The following is an 11,759-nucleotide window of genomic DNA, read 5'->3' as shown; positions in this document are numbered from 1 at the left end:
TACCACGCTTCTACACTTTTTTTGTTTCTGTGGCGATACAGACGAGGCAAGGAGTCACAGCGCGGCGTCACTTCTTGCGTAGCTTCATGAAATATGAACCGCATTTTCCTTAATATTGAGGAAGTGGTGTGACAGACCCGACGCCAGCCTCACATCACAGCTGCTGTCCACGCCTAGAGGGTGAGCGGCTCCACGATCGGTTCCTCCCGAGTCGTTTTAGCGAAGTAATTTGTCAGAAAACGTCCCCAAAGAGAGGACTGCAGCTGCTGAGGGGCTTGTGGAGTCGTCACGTTGGTGTTTTCTTCCAGTTTCGTGCAGCAGCTGTCCTGAAGAAGAAGAGGAGGAAGAGGAGGAGGGAGGCTGTGTTCAGGAGAGAGCTGCAGGTACTGAAACATTCATGTCGATAACAGACCAGTCCAGGGCTCCTCATCCTCTTCATCCTCTGACGGGCTTTTGACTGTGAGTGTGTGAGACAGGAGCAGTGAGGCAGGAAGCTGCCGGCAGCCTCACGGTGCTTCCTCCGCACAGCACAGCAGCTGCTGTGCTTCAGCAGGACGACAATGCGGACTTGTTGTGATGGACAGGATTTAACGATGTGCGCTTGATCAGAGACATTTTTCTCTTCGACAGGTGTTCAACACAGGAGACAGCCCTTCGTCCTGCTCATGACAAAGGTAGAGTGACTCAGAGCAGCTTCAGGTGTGAATCCGATAATCGTGAATCTCCTGCTGGTTTTAGTTTTTGGTTGATAACAGCGATTTAAAAAAAAATTCGAATTAAAGAATTTTAGTATTTATATTTTAATGAGACGATTAGAAAACCTCTGAAATGCTGCAAAAACTCAGAGGAGAATAAGGCTCCCAGAATGCTGTTTAAAGCTAGCAAGGTGGCAGGGTCCGCCACATAAACAAAGTAAAACAGTATGAAATTGTGTTGTTCTTTAAGGTCAGTTTGTTTGTTCAGTCATGGGGAAAAAAAAGACTTTGTTTATTTGGTATGTTTAGGCATAAAAAGAAAAAAAACAGCCAAGGAGGATCTTTCTCTTCTGATTAAAATTTCTTAACCATAATTACTCATAATTACCAGCTGTGACACTTTCACGATGGTTTTTTTCTCCCCATCAAACAGAATTAAGTTGTTAAAATAGTCCTTGACAAATGAAGGAAACATCTCGAAAATAGCCGCCTGTTAATTTCCCTCTCAATCAACGAGGCAAATAATTTATTAATCGTCTGTCTGCTGGACTTGATGGCCCACACTTTAATAGTTTTTGTATGCCAAAATCTAAAAGAAACAGTTCGCCCAAAAATGAAGATTCAGTCATCTGCTCCACACAGCTCATCCAGAGTAATCGTGTGAGCCCTGGGATCCCACATTACCTGAAAAAGTCATTATTTACTCCCTTTCATAAATTTTTTTCAAATAAGCTTGGGATCTCGGAGCTTCCAGGGAGTTGTTGTAATAATTAATATTAAATAATGTTCCATTTAAACTATTCTTTAAAATGATGTTTAAACTCAACACAGCTAGCGAAACAGTCACAGAGCTTTGTCTATGTGTTGCCTGTCATCCATACTAAATTACTGAAGTTTGACAGTGTTATATCAGAAGGACACGCAGATGTTACAGGGTGGATTTCTGTCTTTCTCTCTGTCTCATCATGATTCCTCTGCTGCTGCAGATGAGCTGGGCTGCAGGGACTCAGTGTGTAGCCAAGGGGGACCACAGGAAACCCAAACCTGGAGAGCTGGCCTACCAGAAAGGAGACTTCCTCACTATTGTTGACACCAGCACGGTACTGTCATGTGTAAAAGGAGTGTTTGTTGTCAGTCGTTGTTTTCCAGCGTTTTGACACAAGCTCCTGATCGCTGTTTTTTTTTTTCCCAGAAGAAGGGGTACTACAAGGCCAGACACAACGCCACAGGAGAGGAGGGACTCATTAACTCCACTAAACTGCGTGAGAGAGAGGCTCTCCGGGTGGACCCCAGCCTCAGCCTCATGCCGTATGTCTCCTCTTCTTCTAAATTTGACGCCCTCTCGCTCGTGCGTCGTATCACGTCAGTACACATGTTTACATTCAGTGTGACTGTCACATGAAAGCTCTTTCTAACTTTAGCTGTGGGTCAATCACATCTTGTGACCACACAGTGTTGGCTGGTGTGGGATGTGCAAACAAACATCGTCTCAGGATTAATCACTCCAACTTCCCTCTTTCTTTTTTGTGTGTGTGTGAACGACCGAGTGCTGGATGATGTTTTTTCCTGCTGTCTGTTAAAGAATTTGTCTCTGTAAGATATTTGGGACTTATTTAGGATCCCAAATGGAGTGTGTGTCAGTACCCTTTTTGTGGGGTTGCGTGGCTCATCCTGTGTTGTCCGTCACTAGGTGGTTTCATGGGAAGATCTCCGGGCCAGAGGCGGTGGGCAAGCTGCAGCCGGCCGAGGACGGCCTGTTCCTGGTTCGAGAGTCCATCCGCCATCCTGGCGACTACGTCCTGTGTGTCAGCGTCTCCGGAGAGGTCATCCACTACCGGGTGATTTATCAGGACAACAAGCTGACCATCGACAACACGCAGTTCTTCTACAACCTCATTGACATGATAGAGGTAACCCCCTTGTGTTATTCTGCAGGTCTTTGACGTGAAGGTAAAAAGAAAAATGCATATTGCTCCAAGACTCCATGTGCATTATTGACATGCAGGGGTTTTTTAATAGCAGAACTCAGAGTAGGGAACTTCACCTACTTCCAAAGGTAAAACCTCCACCAAAATAACTACACTTGTCATATCAAAATGACTTTATTGTGAACAGCAGAAATGTAGAAACTACCGCTTAGCCGTAACACTTTGCCAGCTGTAAGTCTGTATTCATACTGTGCAGATGGGGGTTTAGATCCACTCATGCAAATTCCTGGTTCTTAGTTTAGATGCTGCTCCCTCACACCGGTTTCTAATCAATGGGTCGTTGTCAGGCTTCAGCACAGTTGGTGACGAGCTGATCATTTGAATCAGGTATGTTGAAGCAGGGAGGCAAACACTGAGCTGTGGTGTCACTTTTAAACTCTGCGTGGGAGTGTCCTGACACAGTCATTAAGGACACGTGTGAGCTCTGAGTTTCAGAGTAACCACTTGTGGGTAGCTAGGGCTAGTCGAGCGCAGGTGTGAGTGGTTGCTAATCTGTCTGGTTAGGGAACTCCAGTAATGCATTCTAGTGTGGGTGATAAATAACGTCGCAGGCGAAACACTGTGAAACTTAGGCTACATTTACCCATAGCTGGGTATTTACAGAAGCGAATACCCCAATATTAAGCATTTTCTGGCGCACAATGTGACGTTTGAGAGCCTGAAACCCTGTTTCTCACAGTTAACACGGCAACACATAACCAGCGTTTTCAGAAATCTCCACTTTGGCTGGAGTTTTTTAGAAATAATTGTTTTCTGTGATCAAAACAGGGTTTTCGTGTAAATGAGAGGCCAAACCGCAGGGAAATATCTGCGTATTCCCGGTGTGTAAATGGGGCATCAGAGCTCCCACGTGTCCTCAAAGACTTTTTTAATCCAATTCTAGATAAGATAAATGAATTTAATAAATACACTACTTTGACTCAGATGCAGCACGCAATCCTCCAAATGAAGCCCCCCAAACTACAACTTGTTGGTCTCACAATAAAGTTAAAGTGTTGCAGGAGTGTAGAATTTAACCACTCTGCAGCATCAATAATTAGTTCCTCAGAAAAGACTTCTCCCAAAACACATGTAAGCCGGCTTTTTCCTGACTGTTCTGTAATTTTGCCCTTTTTTCATATGAAGGACTGAATGACACTGACAGGAGTGTACACCCTCGAGCTCTGTGAGGCTGCGCGTCGGCACAGTGGTGCTTTTAGCTAAACGCTCACATCAGCGCGATCCTCACCCTCACCATCGTAGTTTAATGTGTCGGCACCCTAACACCTGCCAATCAGAGCTCTGGACAAAGGTATAACTGATTTTCACAGTAGCAGTTGTCGGGGCGTTTCTCTCAGTGAGTGCACAAGACTCCAGGCTGACCTTTCCAACAGTCCTCGACACTCTGAGGCAAGCTGTGTTTGTGTTTGTCAGCCTGAACAACTGCCAGCTCAGTGAACCCGGAGTAAAAATACACACTTCACGAGTCAAAAGGAAGCAGAGACAGAAAAGCTACAGCTTTCATGGTTTATCTGTATTTGGTCTGCATCTGCATGAGGTTGCTGTCAGAGCTTTGCTGCTGTGAGGTTTGAAGATGGACTTGACTTATCAGCAAGCCGCAGATGGCTGTGTCAGACCGGCTGACTTATTCCTGCGGGGAAGCAGAAGGGAGGACACTCTGGATGAATATTTGGGCTGAATCATGTTGGAAGAGTTCCTCTGCTGTCAGTCTGCTGACGATATAAAACTCTGATGTGTCACTGGGTATGAACTCATCCTTTACCAGCTCAATTTAGCTCCGGTCCCTCGATGCTTTTTGTATCCTGTTGTTAGGAAACAGAGACATCACTCTGACTTTGAAGAAGTAGACGGTGCGGAGCATTTTTTGTGGTCCAAAGCTAAATATAGTTTTTCATGGTTTTTCTGTCAGCTACAGTGGTCAATCAGCTTCCTGAGTGCTGTGAATGTGTTCTCGCAATGTTTAAGTCTTATTCTCCCTGCGGAGGTCGAGAAAATAATATAGTCTGTACATTGATAAACCTGATGTCAGTGGCAACATTTAGACACAATGCAGTTTACAACACAGTTGTTTATTGTGGGGAATAGTAAGAATTGCAGATAAGAATAGATAAGTAAGAGTGAACATACCAAAGGAAATGATGATATCCATAAAAGTGTAACCGTGTGTGTGCGTGTGTGTGTGTGTGTGTGTGTGGTTAATGTCTGTTGTGTGTTCTCCATCTCTGCAGTTTTACTCGAAGCACAAAGGCTCGATTGCAACAACTCTGCTGAAGCCCAAACAAAAGCAAGGAACCAAGTCAGCCGAGTTGGAGCTGTCTAAAAGTATGTTTTTTTTGTGTGTGCGCGCGCGTTTTTTTTTTCATCATTTCAGATCAATCATTCAAATCATTTCAGTGAATAATTTTGAATCTCTCAAACATAATAATGATTTTGTAAGCCTGTGCAGACGTTTTGTCAGGTTTAATGTCCTCTCTCCTCTCCAGCTGGATGGCTGCTGGACATTACAAAGCTCAAACAGGGAGAGACTATCGGAGAAGGGGAGTTTGGTGGTGAGCTTTTGAGATTTACTCTTCTGTTGTTATTAACAACTTATTGTAACATTTATCATGAAAAGAGCATTTCCAAAAAAGGAGTTCTGTCTTAGTAAGGGGTGTGTTGTGATGTGTGATCCCCAGCTGTTTATGAAGGAGAGTATATGGGCCAGAGGGTGGCAGTAAAGACCATTAAATGTGATGTCACAGCTCAGGCCTTCCTGCAGGAGACCACGGTGATGACGTGAGTGTGAAGATTTCACCACTTCGATTTGGCATTTTGATTTGAACGTGTCTCGTTGATGTTTCTATTTATTTTTTAATGTTGGTGTTTTTAATATGATTTCACTCCCTCCAGGAAGCTCCAGCATAAAAACCTGGTCCGTTTGCTGGGAGTCATTCTGCACAAAGGGCTTCACATTGTCACAGAGCTCATGACGAAGGTAGAGTCAACACATCATCAGCCAGTTGTTCTATGAATACATTAAATGAGCTCCATGTGACAATTTGCAGCAGTTTACGTGTAATAACCACTTTTTTATTGGCCAAATATGAGCAAATTGTAAGGCGTCGTGAAAGATTAGACCTTCCCCGTCTCTCTCAGTTAACTGTGCAAGCCTCTGGACGATCGGTTGTTGTTGTTGTTGTTGTTTAATGCTGCTGGACTGTGAAGATCTGACTTTCTGCAATAGTTCATGTACAGTCAATCAAACTGAATGGGATTGTCCTCTTTAAATATAATCATTTCAGTTGGTCAACACAAGTCTTTGGTCATAAATTGACTTGATGTCTCCTGATAAAGAAAGCTCAACTCACCAGTTCTGAATTTACCATCAACATCCAGTGAGAACAAATAGTTTGGTTGTGGTTGGTAAGTGTACTGGGGTCAGGTACTTCCCGGAAGATATCCAAGAGGCACTTAGTTGACTGCAGGTTTTCACCAACAGTGTTTCTGTGTTAGCATTTAAATGCTTATAGTTAATGTAGTCAGGTTTGTAGGCTCTGTAGATGTAAAGATGGTTAATGAAGTCAAGTCAAAATCCACAAGATAATTCTGATTCCTGGGCCTAAAGTTGATATTCTTTATTTTACAGTCATATTACTTCGAAGTGTCTAAGTGTAGTTTTTTTCATGCTGAGAAGTCTTCTTATACAATAGTCTTAAAGTATTTCAACACTTTTGTATATGTGTGTGTGTGTTTGTGTTACAGGGAAACCTTGTTAACTTTCTCAGGACCAGAGGACGTTCAGTCATAAACTCAGTTCAGCTGCTCGGCTTTGCTCTGTGAGTTCAGACTTCACAAACAATCGTCGAACTGTTTATGAGTGACATTTGTGTGTGTGTTTGACAGTTTGCTGCGCCACATTCAAATGATAAAGTGTGCTTGTGTGTGTGTTTACAGTGATGTGTGTGAGGGGATGGAGTATCTGGAGTCCAAGAAGTTGGTTCACAGAGACTTGGCAGCTCGTAACGTGCTGGTGTCTGACGACGGCGTGGCCAAGGTCAGCGACTTCGGCCTGACCAAGCTGGACTCGAAGGCGTCAGATAACGTCAAGCTGCCGATCAAATGGACGGCTCCCGAGGCTCTGAAGAAAGAGGTCGGTATGAAGACCTGCTGTGCCATCTTTCTTTTTAACCTGGGGTTCATTTATCTGTTTCTGCTTCTCTGTCATACCTTACTGCTTTCTGATTCAGCATATTTTTTGTATTTCATGGTTATTGATCATGCCTTATTATCAGTAATGCATCATAAATGAGGAGCAGGTTGGTGTAAGTACCTGATGCATACGTCTCTCCAGCATAACCTCCCTTTTCTGAGTTTTGACTGTTTCCTATAACAGATCTTCCTAAGTGTGCCTGATTACCAAAAGGGTTCAACATTTTTTAATACATTTAATACGTTCACTCCCATTACACAGAAATTCTCCACCAAGTCAGACGTTTGGAGCTACGGTGTTCTTCTGTGGGAGATCTTCTCTTACGGTCGACAACCTTACCCTAAAATGGTAGGTAGCACCAGTGCATGTCGCCAGAGTATTATTTTATGTGTAAGTGTGTGTTTATATGAGTGTGTCACGAGGCACATTACATTGTGCATCACAGAGATGTCAGTTACAGCAAAAACTGTCAATATCTCTCACATGTCTGTCTGTTGAATATCAGTCAGGAGAGGGTTAGCTAATCGGAAACATTAGCTGGAAACAGCTAATCAGCTCTGCCCAATACTGCAAAAACTCAAACTCTAAATAACTTTCAAAATCAGTTTAGTCTGAATTGATTATGTCGTGCTTTCGTACTTTGTTCAAGTAAATGTCACTCATCTCTGTCCTGATACATGACTTTATTCGAGTCATTTTTGATAGACACAAGGTTACTTTAAAAAATCCACTTCGAGGCTAGGAGCCTTATTTTCAGCAGGAGTTTGTCAAAAGATAATGTTTTTAATTCATTTAGATTTAAATCTAGTCTGACTTGTATGAGGCTCAGTTTTTATAAGAAAATATCACATTTTTTAGTTAGTTTTAGTCTTCATTCAAAAAAGTTGTTTTGTCTTGGTCTTCCATCTTCCGTCTGTGAGGTTATCTGACCTCTGAGAAATATCTGAAGAGCCTAATATCTACAATCTTTTGCACTTCACATGTGATTAATATGATCAATACCACCCTCTTTGAGTTTGACATAATGCTTAATCAAACAACTGCACAACCACTCTGTGCGGGGGAGTGCAGACCTCCATCTTATCTCTATCTCTCTCTGTTCCAATTACTAAAAAAAGCTAAGTTTGTGAGGGGACGTGAAGATTTTGCAAGATAAGAATCAGGATAAATTTCACTATCGTCTGAACTCGGCAGGAAGGAGTACTAAGCTTGTTAGGTAACTGTTTCTCGGTCATGTAGTAGGTGTATCAGCGGCCGTCTGCCAGGCCTAATGACGGATCGGACCACGTTTTATTGTGTCAGATCAGGACAAGATCAGGCATCTCGGCATCTCAGGTCACAGCAGTGCGTCAGCGTGGATCGAAGTTTAATCTCGAAGCATGCCTGAGTAAGTAGGTAATCTACTTCAAGTTTGTGCTGAAAGAGGAGGCGGAACTCTTTATCGTTGTTTTACACGCAGTGCTGGAATGCAGTGGCGGACTCAAGATGTTACAAAGGAAAATGAAAAGAGCAGCAGCAGTATGTGGTGGGGCACCAGCACGCAGAGGGCAGCATTGCTACCATGGGGGCACCGAAGAGGACACTTCTGCTGCTTTTAATCAAACATGGGGGGAAACCAGGATGTAATAAACTTGAGTCCAGTTTTGAGATGCTCTTTTGGCTAATATGATCCATTTTGCTCTGCTCTTCCTTGTCACTCACAATAGAAAAAAAAAAATGTTGTTTAAATGCTCTGATTGATAAAGTGGGAAACATTGTCCATGCTGCTCTCACATTGCAACTTGAAGCACATGAACACAACAAAGTCGGAAGAGTGACTTCTGACCTTGGGAAGTGGGACGATCAGAGGAGCACGTGAATGCAGCATTTTACTGTGACACTTTGGAGGGTTCTGACCCACAAGCCAGGAACCAGCGGACTAAACTGTAGAACTTTGTGTAAAGTATTTCAAATTTATCACCTCTATTCTTTTACTGAAGTAAGATTTGTAATGCAGGACTTCTACGACAAGTGGAGTATTTGTACTCTGTTGTATTGGTACTTGTGTTGAAGTGAAGGATCTGAATACTTCTTCAGCTGCCATGTATAAGTAGACGTCGAAGCAGGAAGGTGTAGGCGGTAATAAGCTAAAGAGAGGGAGTAGAGGTTGACGTCACATGAAGACGCTGCAATCGAGAGACTCTGGAAAGAAGGAAGCTATTAAACACAGCTCTGTTTGTCGTAATCCCCACGCCATGACCAAAGAGGTGACCTGTGTGTTGGCTGACGATTCATTTTGAGAACAGCAGGATGAAGTGGCATTAAACAGAGGGTGAATTAGTGCCACACAGCCTTGCATGTTTCTTTCTGCACCTTAGTTCAGGCAGTGTCTATTTAAATGCAGATTATTACCTCCTAATTACAGCCTGTTTAACATATACTCAGGTTGATTTATTTGGGTCAAGTTTATTTTCCCCTTAATTATACTCTGCGCCCGCTAATTTGTTATCTGTTGGCAGAAATGATTAACCGAGAGAGAGAGAGAGAACGTACAGACAGACACACAGAGAGTGTGATCAGTATCCAGTTTTTTAATTTAATTAGGGAGGCAATGACACAAATCACATGACATTTTTTATTCCAGGGTACAGAAACACAAAACTGAGGTAGAAACATTAAAGTGACAAATATGAGAAGAACTGGACATTATCAATCAAACCCTGTAACATTACAAACAAACCAGACAAACAATGACAATATTCAGTTACATGTGATAGAGGAGTAAAGAAAACACAAAGTATTCACATTTAAGAAGCTGGAATAAAATAATTTTGAATACTTTCTTTCTTTCTTAAAGCATCAATCCAGTCGATTGCAGGACAGCCGGAATCCTGGATAGAGATTAGCATTTTATTTTTTTTTTTTACCTCACCTTTCCTCATCTCAAATCAATGGGTTTTCAAATAACACACAAAAAGATATTTTCACATTTTGTTAAAAGACGTTGGTTGATATCCTGCTGCGAATGACCACATGCCCCAGCACGAGCACTTTGCTCTGCTACATCAGCTGGCCGGCTTGTACCGCCATCGCTGAGAGCAAACAGAGCGAAGTTGTGTCTCTTCTCTGTTTTGGCACCTCGGTGGTGGAACGAACTCGTGACCAATGTCAGGACAGCGGAATCACTCTCCATCTTCTGCAAAAGACTCAAGACTCATCTGTTCAGAATTCACCTCGACCCGCATAATTCCCTCCCAACCCCCCACCCCTACAAAAGAAAAACAAAACAAAACAAAAAAACAAACGTAAATGCACTTCTATGTTTTTTTCATTAGCACTTTAATTATAGCACTAATGCACTTAAGGTATCCTTGGTAAATATCAACTGCAGTCCTCAGATGAGGGCTTGACAATTGTTTCTATTTTTTCGTTTTTCTCTATCGACAGTGATATGTCATGGTTTCTTTCTTGTGACAAATGTACTTATTGTAAGTCGCTTTGGACAAAAGCATCTTCTAAGTGCCCTAAGTGTAAATGTACTGCAAGTCCTCACACTCACAAATCCCATGATATTGCTGTCCAGTTATGTTTGAGTTTGAGTGAGCTTTTTTATTTCAAAAACATGCTGGTGAAATTTTAAATTAATGTTTGATTCACTTACCAGTACTCACAATCAATTTGTACTGCAGATTCGTGTTTCCACTAACCCTGCCTCATCCTCTCTCTTTGCCCCTGCCCATGTAGTCTCTGAAGGAGGTGAAGGAGAGAGTGGAGCGGGGCTATCGCATGGAGGCTCCAGAGGAGTGTCCCTCCGGTGTTTACGCCCTGATGAGGATTTGCTGGGAGCAGGAGCCACGCAGACGGCCCGCTTTCCACAAACTAAGAGAGAAACTTGAAGGAGAGGTGGGTAAATGGAGCCCGAGTCCTGGATCGGAGCGTCGGGATGGGATCAGGTCTGCGTCCGGATGCTGATGGTTTGTGAATTTTGAGCTCAAGAGGGGCAAGTGTTGGACAGCTGATCTGCACACTGTGGTGTTGTTGTGCATCACAAGACAATCACCATGGATGGGATGAGACAATCACTGTGTGCAGCTGACCATCAATGCCAAAGAGAAATGGTTGAATGGTTGGATCCATGAATATACCAAACTTTGTTTCAGTGGATCTGAGCAAAATTGGTGAATCAGACTGTGGTCGGATCGTATTTATCCATGGATGAAAATGACATTCCATCACTTTGATCCAGACTGAAATATCTCGACTGCCATAAAACTCTGTACAGACATTCATTGTCCACAGAGGATACATCCTAATGATTTATACATTGAAAAAACGTGTTGATAGTATTATTACTATAATTTGACCACAGAAAGGGATGTCTAAAAGTGATTTCAGCTGGACTTTAAAATTCAAGATCTTTCACTGTATTAAGCCACAGTTTTTGAAGTCTGTTGACACTATGCTTTTCAAAGCATTCAGGTGATGTCCTTTTTTTTCTCCACAAATCCAAAAAAGACAACAAAGCAATATTCAGGGCTCGGGACTAACTTTTTATACTAGGAGCACAGTGGCCTCAAACTGAAAATCCATTATATTTACTATATATATTATTTAATAATTAAAAAATTGATATATGTTGAGTTCAGTTTCACAGCATTCTTTCTTTGCAGGTCGAGTTGGCCTTTATATTTGGTAAAGGGTAGTTCTTGTTAAAGAACTTTAACTGTGTTAAAGTTAGATATTAACATTAACGAAAACAGTATTTTCTGCCCTTTTTCGCCACGCTTCTGTCTTCAGTCTCAGACTCATCCTCTGAGTTAGGATTTGACTCTGGCACACTACTGGGCTTATCGGGGAGAAAATAACCCGGGGTTCTACCAGATACGGTGTCCGAAATCATTAAAAGCT

General features: G+C 42.5%; 1 protein-coding gene across 8 annotated transcripts; it reads left to right on the top strand.

The window, feature by feature from the left end:
- Window positions 1–48: 48 nt before the first annotated feature.
- Window positions 49–11,491, top strand: matk (megakaryocyte-associated tyrosine kinase). 8 transcript variants are annotated; one of them, XM_037113982.1, is made up of 13 exons: window positions 49–383; window positions 631–674; window positions 1,682–1,795; window positions 1,888–2,057; window positions 2,386–2,605; window positions 4,912–5,005; window positions 5,167–5,232; window positions 5,359–5,458; window positions 5,573–5,657; window positions 6,425–6,498; window positions 6,617–6,812; window positions 7,134–7,220; window positions 10,596–11,491. In XM_037113982.1, exons 2-13 carry the CDS (start codon window positions 666–668, stop codon window positions 10,821–10,823), a joined length of 1,443 nt encoding a protein of 480 aa, XP_036969877.1. In that variant the 5' UTR covers window positions 49–383; window positions 631–665; the 3' UTR covers window positions 10,824–11,491. The 8 variants fall into 8 exon arrangements, with proteins under 8 accessions (XP_036969877.1, XP_036969881.1, XP_036969880.1 ...); XM_037113986.1 differs by having other exon boundaries at window positions 631–699; XM_037113985.1 differs by having other exon boundaries at window positions 49–674; window positions 1,891–2,057.
- The last annotated feature ends 268 nt before the right edge of the window (window positions 11,492–11,759 follow it).

The sequence above is a fragment of the Acanthopagrus latus genome, chromosome 11 (genome assembly GCF_904848185.1).
Source record: "Acanthopagrus latus isolate v.2019 chromosome 11, fAcaLat1.1, whole genome shotgun sequence".
NCBI classification, from domain to species: Eukaryota; Metazoa; Chordata; class Actinopteri; order Spariformes; family Sparidae; genus Acanthopagrus; species Acanthopagrus latus.
This window is presented reverse-complemented; position numbering and strand designations above follow the sequence as displayed.

Coding starts and splice junctions, on each gene's coding strand:
- matk (XM_037113978.1), top strand. CDS start 1,275: ATGCCAAAATCTAAAAGAAACAGTTCGCCCAAAAATGAAGATTCAGTC. Junction 5,233..5,358: donor CGGAGAAGGGGAGTTTGGTG/GTGAGCTTTTGA, acceptor TGTGATCCCCAG/CTGTTTATGAAGGAGAGTAT. Junction 5,658..6,424: donor TCACAGAGCTCATGACGAAG/GTAGAGTCAACA, acceptor TTTGTGTTACAG/GGAAACCTTGTTAACTTTCT.